Raw genomic sequence first — 21,912 nt, forward strand, 5'->3', positions numbered from 1 at the left:
GTGGCTCGAGCAGCCATGTTTATTACGGGCATCACCAAGAGACATTGAGAAAAACTGTGAACTCCGGTGTCATTCAGATAGAGGCTTGCTCACACAGTGATGGAGTCACAGGGCCCCCGGTTAGATGTGGGGCCCCCAGCAAACCCAGTCCCCGGGAGATGTAGTTACTTTGTGCAGAGGAAGAGGAGGTTCTGTAAGATGGTTGTGTCCGAGGGGAAGAGATTGTGTGGGGAACATGCCCAGCATGGGGAGGTATGGAATAGATTTACTCACAGACATTTATACAAAACATAAACAGGAGAGATGGAAACTAAGTGTGTAGATGCAGTGGTTATGGTGGTGGGAGTCCTGATCAATGAAAAGTTCTGCTTTACAATATCACATTATAGCAAAACTGTCACTTCACTTGTTCTAATAACAACTTCAACTCATTGAAATTGTTATGGTGCAGGAGGGTCGCAGCATTGTCTTACCTTCAGAGGGGCTGGAGGGTCCCGGCATTGTCTTACCTTCAAAGGGACTGGAGGGTGCAAGCATTGTCTTACCTTCAGAGGGGCTGGAGGGTCCCGGCATTGTCTTACCTTCAGAGGGGCTGGAGGGTCCCGGCATTGTCTTACCTTCAGAGGGGCTGGAGGGTCCCGGCATTGTCTTACCTTCAGAGGGGCTGGAGGGTCCCGGCATTGTCTTACCTTCAGAGGGGCTGGAGGGTCCCGGCATTGTCGTACCTTCAGAGGGGCTGGAGGATCCCGGCATTGTCTTGCCTTCAGAGGGGCTGGAGGGTCCCGGCATTGTCTTGCCTTCAGAGGGGCTGGAGGGTCCCGGCATTGTCTTGCCTTCAGAGGGGCTGGAGGGTCCCGGCATTGTCTTGCCTTCAGAGGGGCTGGAGGGTCCCGGCATTGTCTTGCCTTCAGAGGGGCTGGAGGGTCCCGGCATTGTCTTGCCTTCAGAGGGGCTGGAGGGTCCCGGCATTGTCTTGCCTTCAGAGGGGCTGGAGGGTCCCGGCATTGTCTTGCCTTCAGAGGGGCTGGAGGGTCCCGGCATTGTCTTGCCTTCAGAGGGGCTGGAGGGTCCCGGCATTGTCTTGCCTTCAGAGGGGCTGGAGGGTCCCGGCATTGTCTTGCCTTCAGAGGGGCTGGAGGGTCCCGGCATTGTCTTGCCTTCAGAGGGGCTGGAGGGTCCCGGCATTGTCTTGCCTTCAGAGGGGCTGGAGGGTCCCGGCATTGTCTTGCCTTCAGAGGGGCTGGAGGGTCCCGGCATTGTCTTGCCTTCAGAGGGGCTGGAGGGTCCCGGCATTGTCTTGCCTTCAGAGGGGCTGGAGGGTCCCGGCATTGTCTTGCCTTCAGAGGGGCTGGAGGGTCCCGGCATTGTCTTGCCTTCAGAGGGGCTGGAGGGTCCCGGCATTGTCTTGCCTTCAGAGGGGCTGGAGGGTCCCGGCATTGTCTTGCCTTCAGAGGGGCTGGAGGGTCCCGGCATTGTCTTGCCTTCAGAGGGGCTGGAGGGTCCCGGCATTGTCTTGCCTTCAGAGGGGCTGGAGGGTCCCGGCATTGTCTTGCCTTCAGAGTGGTTCAACCTCAAATTTGGTCCTCTAGTGTCCTACATTGCAACTTTCTACCGGCCCCCACCATATGAGAAAGGTTTGTCCAGCTGAGGACTTACAAGCTCTACCATGGTGTATACAAGAGACTTTGCTAGGGAATCCATACTTGAGACTAGCACAACATTACTTCAGAATTAAGAAAAAATTAACTCACTAACAAACGATGCTCATGTAAGAAAACCTTAAAAGGTGTATAGCTGAAATCGGTATGTAGGTTATAAAACAAACGGGTAGGAATTTTGGGTACATAGTATAACGATGTGTACTTTTATTCCAGGAGCAAAACAGTCGGAAGCGTATCCCTTGCCCTTTGGATCCCAAGCAGTAAGTTACCAAGCTTTAACTACTTTTGAATAATATATTTTAGCTGTAAATCTTACCTCCCCCTCATGTGGTTTTTTGTTGTTGTTTTTTTTTAAATATAGCACAGTGTATGAGGATCAGCTCCAAAAACACCTTAAAAAATGTAACTCCAGAGAGAAACCACTGCCGGTATGTAGTATGTCATACGTCTGTTAATGAATGCAATTCAACCAAAACACAGTAGACATTTCCCTACTAATTGTTTTCAGTTTTATGTGATCTCTAAAGGTTTTGCTGATAAATCTGTTATAATTAGGGTACCTGCTGTAAATTGTCTTGCATTTGGGTCTATAAACTAAACACGGAATTGTAGTGAATGGGAAATTTAATTTAAAACAAATAGGCTAAAATAGCTTAGCTGTGTCTATAACCTAAATGGTTATTTTTTTTAACCAAATGTAATGACTTTTTTATTTTATTTATTTTTGTATTTTTTTACCAAATAAGATGCTTTCATTTTTGTGCTTTAAAAATTCTTTAAATTAATTAGTATTGTCTTCTAGGAGTTAAATAAAAAAAAGTGTGTAATAAAAAATGAGCACGTGTTGATCTTTCAGTTGATTTGAAATTCATCCAGTGTCAACTTTGGTAACTTTAACATGCTTTTTAGGTGTTTTATATGCACAATGTGAACGCTGGATCACTTGATAGAGTCTCATGTGAAGAGCAGGTATGAAAAAAGTGTTTTCTTATCATAATTTGGGTATCCTATGCACGGCATGATCTCTCTTGAATTTTAAATACATTGACTCACAGACCCCAGGTAAGTTGTCAAGCCGTTCACAAAGTGTCACTACTTACCCTGCAAGGCCACCGAGGCACTCCTGGTACCGTAACCACTACAGCAGTGGTTATGGTACATGGAGTGCTCTTGTGAAGGCACACAATAGTCACCCAAATCACTTCATCTTAGTGCAGTGGACCTTTAATTTTTTTCCCTGCAATATAGAAACAGCATTATTAGCATGGAAGGGTTAATACACTGCTTGTCTGCCTGACGAGCCACTAGAAGTTCTTCTACCTCTATAGCTGGCTAATGAATCAGATTGGTCTCATAATGACCAATTGGATGGTTTGCCGAGATAATCTTTCAGCATTCAGCCAAGGAGGCGGAGCAGCATTGTGGAGACTGGCATGGCGAGGGCTAAAAGGTAAGTAAAATTCTCCTTTTAGACACTCAAAGGCGGGGTGGGGGGGGAGGGGAGCAGACCACCTATAGATAGATGAAAAGTATAGCATTGGAAGTACATGTATTTCTAATGCTAAAATGTTCCTTTAACCCCTTAAGGACCAAACTTCTGGAATAAAAGGGAATCATGACGTGTCACACACGTCATGTGTCCTTAAGGGGTTAAGAGCATTTGTTCTGATGCCCAGGTTCTTCAAAAGTGATTTGAAACTAATTGTTTGGGTTTTCTTTTTTTTTTTTTTTTTTAAATTCTTTATTTTTGGTTTGACGAAGCAGATGGTAAACATTGTAAGTGGTTACATTTATGCAAGTGACAGCGCAGTGTCATATAATGGTTTACAGCATGGGTCGTCAACCTGGTCCCTACCGCCCACTAGTGGGCGTTTCAGGATTCCAGGTGGGCGGTAGGGATTTCCAGGTTGATCGGGCGGGCGCGAGCCGGCGGTACCCGTGCGACTGGGTACCGCTGTGACCATTTGCGGCCCCAGCCCGCGCGGCAAACCGCCGGGGCCGCCTTCCAAAGTGTCCATCGGGTGGCCCATGCTGTCAGGGCCACCCGATGGATGCGGATTGTAAGGGGGCCTGGTCAGCGCTGGGCGCTTTAACAGCGCGACCGGGCCCCCTGTGATGACATCAGAGCTGGGAGGAAGTGATTCCCCGGTCACTCCTCCCAGCTAAAATTGAGAGCCGCGCGGGAGGAAGCAGAGGGAGTCAGAGTGGGAACTCTGACTCCCATCCACCTGAGCCACCACTGGACCCCAGCAAAAGTCACCCTCCTGCACCTTAAAGGTAGGAAACAGGAGGGTGACTTAAATATAATGTGTGTGTGTGTTTGTAGGTATGTCTTGTGTGTGTGTATGTCTTGTGTGTGTGTGTCTGTCTGTATGTGTCTTTGTATGTATGTCTTGTGTGTGCATGTGTCTGTCTGTATATATATATGTGTGTGTGTGTGTCTGTATGTATGTGTGTCTTGTCTTTGTATGTATGTGTCATTGTATGTGTGTCTTGTGTGTGTCTATGTATGTCTTATGTGTGTGTCTGCATGTGTGTGTGCATGTCTGTGTGTGTCTGTTTGTATGTGTGCCTGTCTGTTTGTATGTATGTGTCTTGTGTATGTGTGCCTGTCTGTGTCTTTGTGTGTCTTGTGTGTCTGTAGGTGTGTATGTGTGCCTGTCTATGTGTCTTGTATGTCTGTGTGTGTCGTATGTGTGTCTTGTGTGTGTATGTGTCTGTCTGTATATATGTGTGTGTGTGTGTCTTGTCTTTGTATGTATGTGTCATTGTGTGTGTGTCTGCATGTGTGTGTGTGTCTATGTATGTCTTATGTGTATGTTTGCATGTGTGTGTGCATGTCTGTTTGTGTCTGTTTGTATGTGTGCCTGTCTGTTTGTATGTATGTGTCGTGTATGTGTGCCTGTCTGTGTCTTTGTGTGTGTCTGTATGTGTGTCTTGTGTGTGTGTGTGTGTGTCTTTGTGTGTGTGTCTTTGTGTGTGTGTCTTGTATGTGTGCCTGTCTGTTATAGTGGACTATAGTAAGTGGGCTACCTAGCTCAGCCTTCCTACTGGGCATTGCTATAAGGACGGTTAAAAAATAGAAAAAAGGGGAAAAAAAGGTGGGGAGGGGAATTGAGGAGGGAGAGGAGATGAGCTGACGCACAAATGAGAAATCATATTATGAGCAAACAGAGAAGTCGTCTGAATATCACTGAAAGAGACCTTCGTTTGTTCCTTACGAAAATCGAACCAGATATCAAATATTTAGTCTCGCAGCATCAACCTCAAGGATCTCATTAATCACTAGTAAAGGTAATTTCAATTTACTTTATTGTTTTCTCATTAAACTTTATAAAGTTAAAAACCTTATAAACCTGCATTAAGTAGAAATAAAAAGATAAATGTACGTACATTTTTTTTTTTTTTTAAAAACACCCTCCTTTCTTAAAAATATTCCGCATTTGCGCGAAAACTGGTGGGCGGTAAGGAAATTTTTTCAACCAAAAAGATGCATTAGTGGGCGGTAGGTAAAAAAAGGTTGACTACCACTGGTTTACAGAATGCAGATGACAGTTGTTAGTTTAGGCATGTTATATACATCATATGTTTTGTTGGTGTCTTCGTCTGAGATTTTCTAATTTGGTGGCAAGCTATATTAACTATATACAATAGCATTGATGTGGAGAGTTAGGCTTAGGGAGTAGAGTGTCAGTCCCCCGCCTCTTGGGCCGTGCGACTGCGCACCCGCTCCCCTCTGTATTCCGCGGAATGTTAGCATGTTGTAATCCGCCTTCCCCTCCTGCCCACTTGCAGGTCTAGAGTGCTTGCCTTTAGTAGATAGATAGAAAGGAAAAGTAGAGAGTTAGAGACAAGTACCTGTGTGTAATTATCAGTTTGGTATGGTGTCCGGGTGAATTAAGGATGGGGGTTGCCAGTCCCCTCGAGTTGCTCTTTTATGTTCCGGGTTTTCTCCCTTCACTCGTCCGGTAGTGGTGCCGCTACCACCTGTCCGAGTGTTGGTGTGGTATTTGGTGTGTGGTGTGACTCAATTCCGCCTGTTTCGGATCGCGTGGATGCTGCCCTGCGCCCCGAGTCATCGTTCTAAGTATCATACTGCTCCCACAGGGCCCAGACTTTTTGGAACTTAGTCATTGTGCTTCGTACTTGGGAGGTCAATTTATCCATTATATAATTGTCCCTCATTTTCGTCTTAACCAGGGATATCTGTGGGAGGTCTGGACATGACCACTGTTGCGCTAGGGACCTTCGGGCCGCTAAATAGAGCATGTTAAGGAGTCTTTGTTCGTGTCTGGTGAGGCCCTCTGTGGGTCTTGAGAGTAAGCACGCCCATGGGTCTAAACCCATTCGCTTTTGTAGGATTTGGGAGCTGAGTTCTACAATGTTGCGCCAGTATTCTGTGACCTTCGGGCATCCCCACCACATGTGTATATACGTGCCTCGACCCCCGCACCCTAGCCAGCAATCGTCTGTGGGGCTCAATCTCATGTGTTTCTGTTTCACTGGGGTCATGTACCAACGAAATAATGTTTTATAAGATTGTTCTTGGAGTGTTACACATATTGTGGTTTTGCTGCATGCTTCCCATATATCTTGCCACTCCGTTCCCTCTAGTACCTCCCCCAGGTCGGCTTCCCATTGGTCGGTGTATCGTAGTACGCCCTCCCTGTCCGGAGTCCCGTTTAGGTGGTCGTATAGTAGTGTGATAAGTTTGGTTTGTGTTGTCTCGTTGTAACATAGTTTTTCAAAGAAGGTCAGTGGTGTCAGGGCCGCCTTTCGTATTTCTGGTTTTTGTGCGAAGTCTCGGATCTGTATGTACCTAAAGTAATCTCTCGTGTGTAAGGTGGCTTTGGTGGTTAGGTGTTCGTAAGTGACTACGTTTTGGTTCACGTATAGGTGGACGTATCTTTGGAGCCCCGTGGCCTCTATCCCCTTATAGTCTCTTGCCTGCATTCCGGGGGGGAAAGCCCTGTTCCGAAGAACTGGTGTCATGGGGGATGATTGGGGGCTGAGGGCGTACTTCGTTTTGGTTTGGTCCCATATCTGTATGGAGTTGAGTATGGCTGGATTCGCTGTTCGTAATATGGCTCTTTGTGTTCTGGGTGCCCATATGAAAAATTGTGGGAGATCCTGACCTGTCATCAATGACTCCAGATCTACCCATCGCCTCTTGCCTGGAGGTGTGTGCCACTGTATCACCTGTGTCAGCTGTGCGGCTAGATAATAGGCGTATATGTTGGGTAGTCCCAGTCCCCCCCTGGGTTTCGGTCTGTACATGAGGGTGCGTGCTATTCTTGGGCGTTTGTTGTGCCAGATGAAGGCATCTATTGCTCTTTGTATGCCTGTCAGGTCCCCCCGGGTTACTCTTATGGGGAGTGCTTGAAAGAGGAACAGTATCCTCGGTAGCACATTCATTTTTATAGAGTTTACTCGCCCCATCCAGGAGATGGGCCTGTCTGTCCACTGCTCTAGTTCTGTGAGAAGGGTTTGGAACAGGGGTGTATAGTTGCGGGCAAATAAGGAGGATGTGTTCGCTGTTAATCGTACCCCTAAATACATGAATTCGTCAGTGGTTATTTTAAAGTGATACGTGTCGCGTATGTGAGTAAGTGCCGGGGGCTCTAGGTGGAAGGGCATTGCCACGGATTTGGTGTAGTTGATTTTATACCCTGCTATATTTCCAAATCGCTCTAGTACGAGCGTTAAATGGTGGAGAGAGTGCATCGGTTCTCGGAGTGTCAGCATGACGTCATCGGCATATGCCGAGACCGTGAATGGGGTGCCCCCTATCTCGATGCCCTGGATGTGCGGGTGCTGCCTAATGGCTTGTAATAGTGGCTCTAAGGTTAATGCGAAGAGTAGGGGGGATAATGGGCATCCCTGTCTGGTGCCGTTTCCCATGGTGAAGGGTGTTTTTTGTGCCCCGGTGATGAGTATTTGTGCCCTCAGGTCGGTGTATAATGCTTGTATTGCTGTTACAAAGGTCTCTGGGAACCCTTGGAATCGGAGTAGCTCGAATAAGTAAGGCCATAACACCCTGTCGAACGCCTTCTCCGCATCCAGTGAGAGTGCCAGAGAAGGCGCCCCGGATGCTCCCATGTGCCAGACTGTGCTGACCCCTCGTCGCGTGTTTTCGTATAATTGGCGGCCTGGCATAAAGCCCACCTGGTCCGGGTGGACCAATCGCGGGAGTAGGGGGGTGAGTCTGGACGCCAATATTTTAGCAAATATTTTAAGGTTAGTATTGATAAGTGAGATTGGCCTGTAGCTCGGGGCTAGTGTGTCGTCTTTCCCTGGTTTTGGTAGAAGGATAATGTTAGCCGTTGCCATGTCGCTATCAGGTGTCCCGCCCTGCAGAAAGTGGTTACTAAGGGTCGTGAGTGGGGGGGCTAATACGTCCTTGAATTGTTTGTAATAACTGATGTCATAGCCATCTGGTCCTGGTGCCTTATTGCCTTTCAGGGATGCTATGGCTGCCTCTACCTCGATTTGTGTAATTGGTTCTTGCAGTGCGTCAGCCTCTGCTCCGTTCACTTTTGGAATTGCGAGCTCGGAGAGAAATTGGCGTATGTCTGACATATATGTCGCGTTGGTGGTCCGGAGTTGGGGGGAGTGATTGTATAGATCTGAGAAGTAAGATGTGAATACTTCGTTGATCGTTTCAGGTGTTCTGGCTAGTGTGTTTGCTGTTGTGCGTATTTTTGTTATGGTTTTGCCTTGCGGTCTTGGGCGAAGCGCCCTGGCCAAGAGTGTATCTGTCTTGTTTGCCTTCTCATAGAACAGTCGTTTGGACCAAAGTATGGAGCGTGATACCGCCTCCAGGGTGAGGTCTCTGATAGAGTGTCTGAGGTTGTTGAGTTCCCTAAGGTTCGTGTCTGTCGGATTCGTTTTGTGTTGTTGTTCTTTTTTACGCAGGGTGGACTGTAGGTCGAGTAGCTGTTTTGTTTTGGCTCGTTTTTTCTGGGTGGCTAGTTTTATAAAATGGCCGCGTATGACTGCTTTATGCGCTGCCCAGGTCGTGGTAGGGCTAGTTTCGGGGGTTGTGTTTAACTCAAAGTATTCTGTGATGGCTTGTCGGGTCGTGGCTTGTGTTATGTCGTCATTTAAGAGGCTAGTATTAAGCCTCCATGACCAGTTGGCTTTGTAGCATAGGTTGCCTAATGTAAGTGTTATGTCTGCGTGATCTGACCATGTGATGCTGTTTATGTCTGTGTGTAGAACCTTGGCCATCCCTGCTCCATTGAGAAACATGTTATCTATTCTGGAGTAGGTGTTGTGTGGTGCAGAGTAAAAAGTGTAGTCTATTGTGGTTGGGTGTTGTAGCCGCCAGGCGTCTAGGAGGCCTGTGTGTGTTAGGAATGTGTGTAGTTGCTTGTCTTGGCTCCCTCTGCCCTGCGATCGCACTGTGCCTGGTTTTGAGCTCCTGTCGACTGCCGGGCTTGGCACTGCGTTGAAGTCGCCTCCAACAAGAAGGACTCCCCCTCCCACCCCGGCCACCAACATCTCCAGATTTGCCCAGAACAGTTGGTCTGGTTCGTTGGGGGCATATACATTAATGATATGCACCTTGGTGGTGTAGAGGGTGCCCCCTATGTACACGAATCTCCCCTCTGGGTCGGTGTGAATGGTCGTAACGTGCAGTGGGCAACTCCTACGCAGGAGTATCGCCACTCCTGCCCGCTTACGTTGTGAGCGTGCTTCGTACACTGTCGTGTAAGTTCTGTCCGTTAGTCTGGTGGTCGCCGACCTGGGGAGGTGTGTCTCCTGTATTAGTGCAATGTCTACTTTCTTGGTCTTTAGGTCCCTCACCAGTAACCTACGCTTGTTGGGCGAGTTGAGGCCCTTGACATTGAAAGATAGTACCTTAAGTGCCATGTGATGGCGCAATCGGTGCAATGGGTGTGGTGTGGTCCCCAGTCCTCCGGGAACCGCAGATGGCAGTGTGTGCGGGATCGGTCGTGGGACCCTTCCCCGGCGGCGCGGACAGCATCCAGGCAGGGAGGCGTGACTGTGAGGTAGTACTTGTCTTAAAATATAGTGTAAGAGAAAGAAAGAAAAGTTGAGTATCAAAAAACATTGTCAATAAACATTTACATATACATAGAAAATAAACAGTTGATAACCATCTGGTCTTAACCTGTGCCAGATTAGAGTGGGGGTGTGCACCCCCTCCGAGTGGCGTGTGAAAGGTCACCCCTCAGAGTTGGTGAGTGCCCCGCGCCTGTCCACTGTAGTGTGGGTGGCAACCCGCTGTGTGTTATGGCCCTTGTACTAGGGTCTTGCGATGTGACCGAGGGTATTATTACCTGTTATGTTGTCTATCCTGGGTTTCTATTGTTTCATGTCTACTGGGTGTTCGCCTTGGTGTGGTTTCCATTTTTGTCTATAGCGTGTATGTTTTGATGGAGTGTGGGGGAGTGACTTATGGCCTCCACTGTGCTGTCATTGGATGTGGTGGGTCAGAGCCCAAGCCCCTCGTCCGCTGTCTAAGTGTTTATGCTTTTTGCAGTATGTCAGCCTGTCCTTCACCCCCACCCCCACCCCCGTCCCCCCCCCGTCACATTAATAACGTTTCTAGCGTTGGTTACCCAGTCTAGCAGAGTTGTGACGGATAATGGCGAAAAAGTGTTTCCCTCAGTGTGTGCGGTCTCCATGTGTTTTAGTCCCCCAGGGGCCATCGTGCGTCCTTGGTACCGTGCTGTCATATTTTTTTATGTTTGTAATAATTTTTTTTTTTTTTTTTTTTTTTTTGGGTACCATGCAGTGTGTCATCTAGCCCTTCCCCCCCCCCCCCCACCTCCCCCTAATAACGTGCTACCGCCATTTCCTGCTGTAGTTACACAGCATGTAATAGGCATGTAGAAAACAAAGGCTGAGCCAATAAAAGTGAAATAAAGTTCGGTTTGGTATAGCATGCTGCGTCCCTGTGTGAAGGGCCTTTCAGGGCCCAGCCCACGACTTTGGTACTGTACCGTCTAGGTTTGTGTGCAGTTTACAGGGCGTATTACTATGCCAACGACAGTTCCATCCTTGTCCATTAAGCGTACAAGAGAAAAAGGAATGATGGGAAAGTCAAGTAAAAGCAAAATAGAGTATGGTGCGACATGTCGTGGGGTCAGCATCTGGAAGAACTTAACTGTCCGGTGTGTAGAGCTTGCTGCTTCGAACATTGTGGTCGTGCGGTCATGCTTCAGGTTTCAGTGTTCTTTATCCGCTTGTGCTGCGACCGTGTACCAGTCCCTTGGGAGGGGTGTGAGAGTCGGTCGAGCAGGTCCTGGCAGGGCGAAGTCTCGCTGTGCTGCGATGTCGAGGTCCTTGAGGAATTTTCTCGGGTCTCCTCCCGGTTGGTAGGCGAATGTCTTCCCAGCTTTGAAGGCCACAATTTTAAATGGGTGGCCCCAGGTGAAGCGGATTTCATTCTGCCGTAGTATATCTGTCAACGGCCTCCACTCCCTCCTTCTTTGCAATGTGCTCGGGTCCAGATCCTGATATAGGGCTATGGATTTACCCTTGTAGGTGAATTCATGGTGTCTATTGTGTCTCAGGAGGGCTTCCTTAGTTGTAAAATAGTGGAAGCATATTATGATGTCTCGCGGCGCATCTGTGTTCGGGCGCCGAGCACGCAGAGCCCTGTGTGCCCGTTCCATTGCCCACTGAGCCTTGGGTATGTCTGGCAATAAGTTGCTGAAGTATGCCTCCATGATGGGTGCCAGGGGGCCTTCCTGTGTTGTTTCTGGCCAGCCCCTGACTCGGAGGTTGTTCCGCCGGGTGCGGTTGGAGAGGTCCTCTACTTGCCTCTCTAGTTCGCTGAGGTGTTGATTTAGGGATGTGGAGTGTTGTATTACTGTGTTGTGGCCTTGTACTAGTGTTTCCATGCGCTGCTCGAGTTCTGCTGTGCGGGCGCCTAGGGCCTGGATCTCTGCCTTAATATCTAGGGCACTGCGTGTGATCTCTCCCGCCAGGAACGTTTTTACCTCTGTTAATTGCTGTAGGATTTGTGCGGTGGTATCCCCAGTCTGTCCGGGCAGTCCCCTGTCTGTGTCTGCAGTTGGGGATTGGGAGCCTTGTGTGCACGTCCGGCGGCCATCTTGTGCGGCCTGTGTGGATTTGGAGGCCGCGAACATGTCTGCCACTGTAGGGGAGGAATTGAGCAGTTCCCCTCTTTTTTTCCTGCGTGGGGTGGCACTGGGACCCTTGTGGGGCATGTAGGTGCCGGTTTGCGGTTGCGATGCGGTTTACTGGTGCTGGATTCAGCGTGGATGCGCGGGAGCTCTCTGATTAAGCTGCCATCTCTGTCGGCTGCTAGGCCACGCCCCCCCTTGGGTTTTCTTTTTAAACACGTATGCTTTGATATATTTTCAATGTACTTCCCATGAGCTGTTTATTTTCTACACATCTTGAGGTACAATACAAAAGCGGCTTTAAAAGAAACACCCTGTTAGCGATTTACATGCTATGTATTACACATAGCATATGTTGGTGCCTAGAGTGTAGATCAACAGTTTGCATTAGCTAAGTGTTTTTGATTTTGTTTTTGAGACAGCAGCAAGCAGTGAATCCTCTCCCAATCTCTTCCTACATTTAGGTGGCCATCAGTTCCATGTCCCAAGAAGATCTTCACAAGTTTATAGAGATACTGGTACAAGTCACAACTGGTGGGTCCAGCAAAGCCTAATGTTCAAAAGTCCTTAAATTGTAATAGTTTATTAAAAAAGTTATATAGAATTGTTGCTTTCTAATTTTAGTATATACAGATAACACACAATTTAAAGGCAAAATAACCATTGTTGATTTTCTGTTAAAAACAAATAATATACAGAATAATTACAGAGAAGATTGTAAGATTGTATTTTAAATAGTTTCTGAATTTTAAACCTGCAAGCTTTACCAATCTTATACAAATACTTGTACATGTAATTCTGGGGTGTGTGTGTGTTTGTTCATGATTGTTTTATTTTTTTGGTAGTGAAGGAGTTAAATATATTGTCCGTGAGAAATCCAGAAAATCTGTCACAATTTTAAACACATTATAAAAGATGAAATGTGAATATTTGTGCAGGACTGAACACTCCATTACCAGACAAGAAACTTAGCCACTGGGCATTACAAGAAGCCTTAAATGATCCTGTGAATGGAGAGTCTGCTGCAAAGCACTTAAAGCAACAGGTTAGAGGAAACTGGGTTATTCTGACATAGATACAGCTTTATTTTTAATGTTTCCCACAGCACATACAGTGGAAATTAAGTCTTAAATTCAGTGGACCGTTTAATCCTTAAAGGGACACTATAGTCACTAGAACAACTACAGCTTATTGTATTTCTGCTAATGAGTAGAATCATTCCCTTCAGGCCTTTTGCAGCAAACAGTCTTTTCAATATTTCCACTGGCCACTCCTCAGATGGTTGGTAGAGGTGCTTCATGGGGTACTGCTGCACACTGTGCAGTACTGCCATTCACTGTCTCCACTCTGCATGCAAACACTGAACTTGATTCAATGCATCTCGATAAGGAGGGTGTGTTTGACTTGTGCTCTGCCCCTAATCTCCTTCCTTGACAGTCTCATATGGGAAAGCATTGTGATTGGCTCACAGAATCATTTCTGATGATGTCAGCCAGCTGTAAGATCAGGGACAGAGGCAGCGCTGCAGATTTGAATAGAAGTACGATTTTACTATACTGTACTTAGCGAGGCTAGGGTACAAGATGCATATATTGGAAGAATTATGTGATGGATTTCAGCTCAACATGTAGTGACCTGTCTCCTTCCTGTCCACAGGCTTCTATTTTGGGTCACTTGGACAGTTTGGGTTTGCTAGGAGGCTCTCGATGCTTTGTAGAATTTGGTGCAGGACGTGGCAAGCTGTCCCACTGGGTGGACATTGCTTTACAAGATGCTGAAAATGTTCATTTTCTTTTGGTGGAGAGAGCTACTACAAGATTTAAGGTATGAGTCTGCAAACCAACTCCCCCCACCCCCTTAACACACACATCCTCACACCACAAAAACATCTGACAAATTAACAGCATGGATAATGTCTACGAGAGTCTTGAAGCAGTTCACAACCAGGAACATAAAAGGTAATTTAACAGGAATCTATGCCGATAAGGAGGTTCTTACCTTACTAGTAGATTTCTATTCAACAATCCACATAAATTTGGCAACATTTTCTACTCATTGTAATAACTATGGTACTAGCAAACAACTGGTGCCGTGCTCACAACCGTTCTATAATTATTTTATTATATATAGCGCCAGCAAATTCCATAGCGCTGTACAATGGGTGGACTAACAGACACGTAATTGTAACCAGAAAAGTTGGATGCACAGGAACAGAGGGGTTTAGTTCCCTGCTCAATGAGCTTACATGCTAGAGGGAGTTGGGTATAGTGACACAAAGGGTAAAAGTAGGGGTAACAAAGTGCAGGATGTAGCAAGCTAGTAGCTATGCTGCTTGGACTGCCATTTTAAATCAGTACAACCGGATCATTGCTTCTTACATTTTAATGATCAATAAAATTACTTGCCATCATCACAGTCAGGTCCGTAAATATCTCATGCTTGCATGGCAGGTCCTATTTATTTAGAATGGTAAGCTTTACAGAGCCCTGCTATCACTAAATTAATGTGACATTCCAGTTTTTAATAGGATCCTTAAAGGGACACTCCACTGAACACTCCCAAAGAAAACAAATCATTGTTTAGTAGATATATCCCCAATCAAAACATGAACACATTTAATTATGCATTTTATTTCAGTGAGGGTATAACTAAAAATATATTGTAAAAGCTGCATATCTAAAGCTTTTGCATGCCCTCCCCTTTTAAGCCTGTCCAGACTTTCTGTGGCTCTTCCAAATGCAGCTCACTGAGAAGTCTTTGCAAGGCAGATGCTCTAAACAATCTCCCGCCTCTTACATTTAGCTCCACTAAGCTAAACCAAGAAATAACAGGACTGGTTGTCGGATAGCCAGAGGGGTGCAAAAAGGAAATTTTATAAAAGTGCCAATGTCTATTAAAATCTGCACTTTTTGTAAAATGTAAAAAAAGGAGACACACTCTTCACACAAAGGTAAGGTGTCCCTTTAAATACTAGTTTGTAATGATGACATGGCATATTATTAGTCTTAAGGTATTAACCCTCGTGCTGTGTCACCCTTTAGGTAGTTGTACGTTTCCTAGTCCAAGTATTTATTTTCAAATATTTAATGGTTAGGTCACAGCTCCTTTATTTTTATAGGTGTATTGTAACTGATTCTGTTCTTTACTACAGGTAGATGGGAAGCAGAGAAAATCAACTTTTGAGAGGCTTCATATTGACATTCAGCATTTGTGCTTAGGTTGGTGTGATCAGATACAGGAGTGGTTAGAGAAATGATAATACGACAGTGTAAAACTAATTTGTTTTTCTCAGATAGGGTGCCCAGCCTTGTTCAGAAGCAACTTCCAGTCATTGGAATTGGAAAGCACCTGTGTGGAGCTGGGACAGGTAGGAGCAATGTCTTGGGGAAGGTGTATAGAGTAGAAATTAATTATCTGTGATTGTCTGATATACATTGATTATTATCAGAATTATATCATTGTTTTAGTATACATAAAACATATTTGAAGGCTGACTCCTTAATATACCAAGTGATGTAGAAAAATAAAATCACTATGCATAAATTGTAGCATATGTTTAAAATCTAGGCACTTAGAGATTTGGACACTATACCTTCTGGCATATGTGGCCAATTTAGTTTGGGGAGAGTTTTGCTTTTTTCATTTAGCTACTCTGGCCTAAATGTTACAAGTTGGTTGTTAGAGTGCTATTACTCACTGCTTAGAAAATAAACCCCTTAGAAATTTGTCGTTATATAATTGTGCTTGGCACACATCTTCTTAACATGAGATTTTTATTCTATATATGTTATAAATTGATCATTATCTTTGTGTTATTGCAGATCTGGCATTGCGTTGTCTTGCACAGACTTACTCTTCTCCATTGGGAGAGCCTCAGTGCAAGCGTCCAAGACTAAATCCCACTGGGGACAGTTCAGATGAAAAAGAGAGCAGTAACTCTCCACTAAATCAATACAGCCCTGTGGAAGGAATCGTTCTTGCTTTATGTTGTCACCACCGATGTGACTGGCAATTCTATGTAGGCAGAGACTTTTTCGAAAATCTAGGCCTCGGGCAGAGAGAATTTAACATTTGTCAGCGCATGTCCAGCTGGGCAACGTGTGGCTTCCACAGACTAGCAACTGATGCTGGTAAGAAGAATGACCAAGAGGATGAGGAAGACAATAAAGATGAGCAGAATAATTTAGACTGTAATTCAGAGACCATCCAACGGTGAGATAGAACTTCACAGTTTTATATAAATGTTTAACTACAGTCTTAAAATTAGATTTTAAAGTCCTGTCTGTGTTTTTAAGGTTTCTGACTGTGGATGAACGTGAGCATTTGGGACGTCTCTGTAAGCTCCTGATCGACCAAGGACGTCTACATTACTTGCAAAGCATGGGATATAGACCAACACTACATTATTACACGGACCCTGAGGTTTCCTTAGAGAATGTTCTACTTGCAGCCTTACCCTAACAGCATAATTGAATGCTGGAAGCTAGTTGCTTGGTTTATAGTTGACATACAGTGCAGAAATGAGTCTACAGAGATGAGTATGGATTACGAGTATTTTAAACCCATCCAGATCAACATGTCCGAGACATAGAATTGAGAGATTTACCTCAACCTAGTCCTGAAGTGGAAAATCAGGACATAAAGCTGTTTTATTATTTTTTTTTAGGGTTTTTTTTTTTTTTTTTTTGTGACGCGTATGATACATTTTGATAATAGCTTGCAAAGGAGATTTAGTACTCCACCAGTACAGACTATAAATAAACCTGAGTCCTTTGCTCTTCATGAGGTTTTCCACACGTAATCAGACTTCTGATAATCAGATATTTTTTGATTAACAGCATTTTGTCACTGGATACATTTGAACACTGCAGGACCTCTCACGGACCATTCTGACCTCAGATTCAGAGTTTATCTTGTTAACTTCTCATGAAGTGTCATCTTCGTGTAAATTATTAGACCTTGAATTCAAACTTTTACTGGAACACTTGCTCCGTTTTGCCTGTTCCTTATTTACCATCTTTTAATTTCACATTTTCAGTTCCATCTTATTGGATACAGTCTGTGTTTTCTGAAAGAGAATACAGCTGTTAGTTTGATTCCCCTGAAAATCGGTATTTAATTTATGTTTTTATTACTGCTAAACAGATGTTATGACCTATGAGTTACTTTTATACCTGGAAATTTTAAAGGAGCACACAATTTTTAAAATAGATTTACATAACTTTTTCCAGCGCCGTCGGTCTTGTTTACCTCTCTGCCTCCTGCAGCATGATTGCATATGACGGCCACGAGAGGTGATTTAAACATTTCAGTTTCTGAAAAAATGTGCAATGTTTTACATTGCAGGCTTAAAGCTAAAGGACCACTGCATCGAGACCACCTCGTTGTGATAAAGTAGCCTGGGTGACTAGTAATGTGAGTTTTCTTTTACATTTGGATTTACAAAACGTTGGTTTTGTTTTTTTATTTGAAATAAATTAAGCCTTATAAGTTTCTTCATTTGTTGTTCTTTTCCCCCAATACAAATAGATCTGGTACATCAAATCTAGATGTAAAATGTCTCTGTCACAACAAACTTGCCTTTCTCCTATTGTTCTTCTCTTCCTCTTTCAGAATCTGTTCTGCATTTCTGTTCTATATATATTTAAAACATAAGATAAAGTGCGGATTATTTTGTCTTATGTATGTTAAGCTCCAACCTTTAGTGAAATGTAGGAAAAATACATAAAACAAAGTAGCCCTTACTTTGTCTTATGTTTTTAAGAGAAACACATCAGAAAAGAAGAACAAATTCTGAGCGGGGAAGGGAAAACAAAGGAAACAATAGGATAAAGGTAAGTTTTAGGTGACAGAGCCACTTTAAATAACACTAATAAATTTGGATATTTACATATGTAGAATCGCTTAATTGGAATATTATCGGCCTCTCCCTACTTTAAACTGGAATAAAGACAATATTAATTTTTTTTTAAACTCACTCTTGGCAGTGGGGCTACTAATTGTATTACTAAAACTTTCCATAATGATGACAATGTTAATGAATACCTCCTAGCACACAGTGGCCATCACCCCCAGGGGATAGGTAATGTGCCACAAGTTTTCCCGAATATATAGGAATTGTAGCCTTATGGAATATAATGATAAGGAATCATTCCTAAGGATGAGCTGATTCTTAGAGAAAGCCTACAACCCCTTGATTGTTTGAAAAGCATACCTCAGAGCCAGAGAATCATCAAAGATTGCCACACTTTATAGTACAGATCTGAACATACCCTTGTAAGAACCAGATGGGAATAGACTATCATCGTATCCTAAAACTGTTACTGGACACATCATCTAACTAATATTCCTATCACCAGGTTAAAACTACGAAGATTGGTATTAAGAATATGGAGAAGGGAAAGGGTCCAGTATTTGTAACTAGATTCAGTGTACTAAATAATGATATCATCAAGATCCTTAAGTACTAGTACACACTTACTGAAGATCCCGGCTTAACATGTTACCAAGTGACCCTTTAACAAGTCACCCAATGTAAAAAATATTCTAGCCCCAACAAAATGTAAGCAATTGGTAATTAAGTGTTCTTGTATAGCAAGACCACTTAATGTTATCTCACATATATATTATGAAGTGTTCTTGCATAGCAAGACCACTTAATGTTATCTCACATATATATTATTCTGATTATAGCCAAATTTGCCACCCTAACTCCTCCCACAGTTTTTACACTACATAGACAGAAATATACCAAAACGTGCAGATTGTTCCCGATCGGATTGCTATTACTTTGTGGAACGTTTCGCCGAATGGTTAACGGAATATCGTCATTCTTGTGGCGAAATTGATCCCATAGGAATGAATGACAAAATGTTCAAAACTAGAGTGTGAGCTGGCAAAAGCTGAAAAATCAGGACATGATTTCTAAACTGCCACCACTCCCTCATTTTCAAGCCCACCTACACATATCAAAACGTTCAGCTATCCCTGCTGCCACTAGAAATGTCCACGGCTAAGCCAGCTCACAGTATGACCATTTGTTTGCAACTCACACCGTCCATTGACATTCATTGAAACTCCACTCTAGCCGGCTCAAATTTGAAGGGCAATTTCTAAACTGCGACTGTGCCTTCATTGTTAATACTTCAGAGCAGGGCTGGTGCTTGGATTTTTAGGTACATAGGCGAAGATGCATTTTCCGCCCCTCCCCCCCCCCCCCCCCCCAAAAAAAAACATCTTCAACTATGTGCCTCTTAACCAGCCCCTCTCCCCTCCCATTAGTGGTCCCTTAGTGTTCTTCTCCCCTCCCCCCTCTTTTCCCTGTCTCTTGGTGTTTCTCTCCCATTCCCTCCCTGTCCCTCGGTGCATCCCACACCCCTTTAGTGGTCACACTCCCCTTCCTGGTGTGCCTCCTACCTCTATTGTTGCATTGCTGAGCGGATCAGATCCCCTAAAGGAGCTTCAGTTTTCTGTACCCGGCCAGACTGACAGGGAGTGCTCTCTCTGTGAGCACCTCCTGTCAGTCTGGCCAGGCACAGGAAACACAAGCTCCTGTACCGCGCTCTGCTCCGCTACACTCTGTACACACTGACAGTCACACACTCAATGACAAACACACAGACGTCACTGACAGACACAGACTAATTGATCTCGAGCTGCAGTTGTTCTGGTGACTATGGATTCCCTTTGACTGCAATACCCTCTCTGTGATTTACTTGTTAAGTTGCACATGTGGACTACAATATGTAGGGCAGATATATCACAAACTCAAAACTAGGTTAAGGGAAAATCTTCATTCTTTTGTTAACCTCAAGTCAAATACATCTACATTTTAGAATGTATCAATTAGCTGTAATTGGCATACAAAGTATTCCATTTTATGTCTATCAGACAGCCACTAGAGGGACCTCCGTGTTCTTAGAACACGAAAAGTGTTTTAAACGACCCTGGAGGTCCTCACGCTATGCATGAGGAGCTTCAGCGTCTCCGGAATCCCCATAGGAAAGCACTGAATAATGCTTTCCCATGGGGAGGTCGAATGCGCGCGCGCTGCCATTGACATCAGCGAGGCAGGAATGTGGGCGGAGCCAGACCCAGTGCCGAAGGACATCGGCGCTGGATTCAGGTAAGTCACTGAAGGGGTTTTAACCCCTTCAGCAACATGGGATGGGGGGTGAGAGGGGAAGGGACAATGCAGGGTCCTGCAGTGCCAGGAAAACGGATATCTTTTCCTGGCACTGGAGAGTCCCTTTAAGACTATTCATGCTCTCCTTCCTCCTTATGAACTATACAATATCTTCATCCAGCAAGGCTACACGCCACCAGCTATCTACTATCTACTAAGATCCTTTCACTCCTCTCAAAGGCACACAGATTATTCCAGTCGCTACTGATTTTTTTTTTTATTATTCATTACCAGAAACCTGCCTTGGGTGAACCCCACCTAAGACCGTAAGCTTGCTGCTTTTGGTACTATGTCATATTCCAGGGGTCTGATGCTTTTATATATATCGCCTGCTTGCAACTTTCTTTTTTGTGTTTTGCAAGGGCATTTAGTCTTTTAATGGTGTTTTAAGTGTGTTTTTCTTAATGTGTATATCTTTTTTTTTTTTTTAATCTTTATTTTCGGTTTTGGTGCAATAATTTTACAGACAGTCGTGCACGTAGGTGCACTAGTGAGGTTGAAGTTCTGTGTCGTTTGTGGTTTGCACCTTTTGGGTCGAGCTATACAATTTTTAGTAGAACGGTAACATGTTAAAACAAAACTTAGTTATCCATACTTAGGTGTTATATTGTTTTGTGCTTCTTTGTGTTTAAGATAGGGCATGGTGCGGTGTAGCAGGTCCCGTCAAGTATGAGTCTGGTGGTGGTGGTTCTCTATGTGGGGTTTTAGTTTTTACTCAAGTTGTGGGGCTGCGGGTTTGTGTCACTTCCATGTGTCATGGCTAGGCTCCCTGTGTTGTGCCGGATATTGTTGTCTGGCTGCGTTAGGGGAGGTGAGCTGTTAGTTGTTGGTATATCATATATATCTGTGTATATCATTTTTTAACTATATGTGTTCCAATATAGTTTTTATTCTGCTCTGCCTAAACATTACATTTTTGGGGGCGCACACCGCTTGTGCAAAATAAATTTGGATATACCGGTGTGTGTGCAAAAGCACTACCTTTTATGGAGCATCCTATTGATTCCTGAATATACAAGTGCATAAATTCCAGACCAAACAGTTCCCTCTCTCCCTCTTCCTCTCCCTCTTGGCAAGGTGGCAATGTCACTTGAAGCTCCAGAGGATTATCTCTGAAATTGACGAATCTGTTGAGAGCAAACAATGTTTATTTCTAAGCTGAGCACCTCCAACAATGTGCAATACCGTACATGCCCCGAGCCTATCTTCCTTTTAAAGGTTCCTTACATCTCTGAAAAATAAAATCGATCCCAATGCAAAAATGTCCAAAGTAAATCTTACACAAGAAAGGGTAAAGGGAATATAGTGTACACATGTAAATAGTAACTGCAAGAATTTACCTGTGCAGATAGTATGTTATAGGCAATACGGTAGCATAGATTTGTGATTGTTGCAAGTACTATGGAAGGGTTCGCTTTATTTCAAGTGTTGATGTAGCTTTGTGCTGGCAGTACATTGGCTGATAATTATTTGTTTCTCTGAACATGGTGCCCTTAGATCTTACCGTAGGTTTCCCAGGCCCTGCAGACAATGTGGGATTCTTTTCAGCCTGTTACTGGTTAGAACTAATGTATTCAGATTTCTCAGGCAACTAATGGAGTCTGGGAGCTCAGAAATCTCATTCCGCTGCAGCCATATTGTATGTAATCTCTGCATTCTATGGATGAAATTACATTGTAGTTTAAGATTTAGATCAGAAGTTTGGTTCAATTGTATTGATAATTAGAGCATAAAAGGACACTAAAGACACCCAGACCACTTCACCTTAATGAAATGGTCTGTGTGCAGTGCCCCTGTCATTTTGCAAGAATTACAATATTCTCATTACAGGGTTAACATGCCTTTAGTGGCTGTCTTACTGACAGCCACTAGAGGCGCTTTTGCTACTATAATCTCAAACTTGGTTATAGATCAAATGATTGTCATTGAGAGCATCTGACTGGTG

General features: G+C 44.4%; 2 protein-coding genes across 3 annotated transcripts in view; one reads left to right on the forward strand and one right to left on the reverse strand.

The window, feature by feature from the left end:
* Nucleotides 1–17,276, forward strand: TRMT13 (tRNA methyltransferase 13 homolog). The gene is made up of 11 exons (XM_063428419.1): nucleotides 1–252; nucleotides 1,875–1,921; nucleotides 2,023–2,089; nucleotides 2,571–2,630; nucleotides 12,247–12,316; nucleotides 12,721–12,827; nucleotides 13,439–13,606; nucleotides 14,934–15,000; nucleotides 15,075–15,149; nucleotides 15,604–15,994; nucleotides 16,078–17,276. Exons 1-11 carry the CDS (start codon nucleotides 100–102, stop codon nucleotides 16,241–16,243), a joined length of 1,371 nt encoding a protein of 456 aa, XP_063284489.1. The 5' UTR covers nucleotides 1–99; the 3' UTR covers nucleotides 16,244–17,276.
* LRRC39 (leucine rich repeat containing 39) overlaps nucleotides 16,590–21,912 on the reverse strand; it is a 20,270-nt gene continuing 14,947 nt past the window's right edge. For both annotated transcript variants that reach the window (XM_063428420.1, XM_063428421.1), the window contains exons 7-9: nucleotides 21,472–21,624; nucleotides 20,949–21,094; nucleotides 16,590–16,850 (exon numbers count right to left, since the gene is read on the reverse strand). In XM_063428420.1, coding sequence (XP_063284490.1) covers nucleotides 16,828–16,850; nucleotides 20,949–21,094; nucleotides 21,472–21,624 — 322 coding nt within the window. In that variant the 3' untranslated portion in view covers nucleotides 16,590–16,827. The remainder of the gene's footprint in view (nucleotides 16,851–20,948; nucleotides 21,095–21,471; nucleotides 21,625–21,912) is intronic.

The sequence above is a fragment of the Pelobates fuscus genome, chromosome 7 (genome assembly GCF_036172605.1).
Source record: "Pelobates fuscus isolate aPelFus1 chromosome 7, aPelFus1.pri, whole genome shotgun sequence".
NCBI classification, from domain to species: domain Eukaryota; kingdom Metazoa; phylum Chordata; class Amphibia; order Anura; family Pelobatidae; genus Pelobates; species Pelobates fuscus.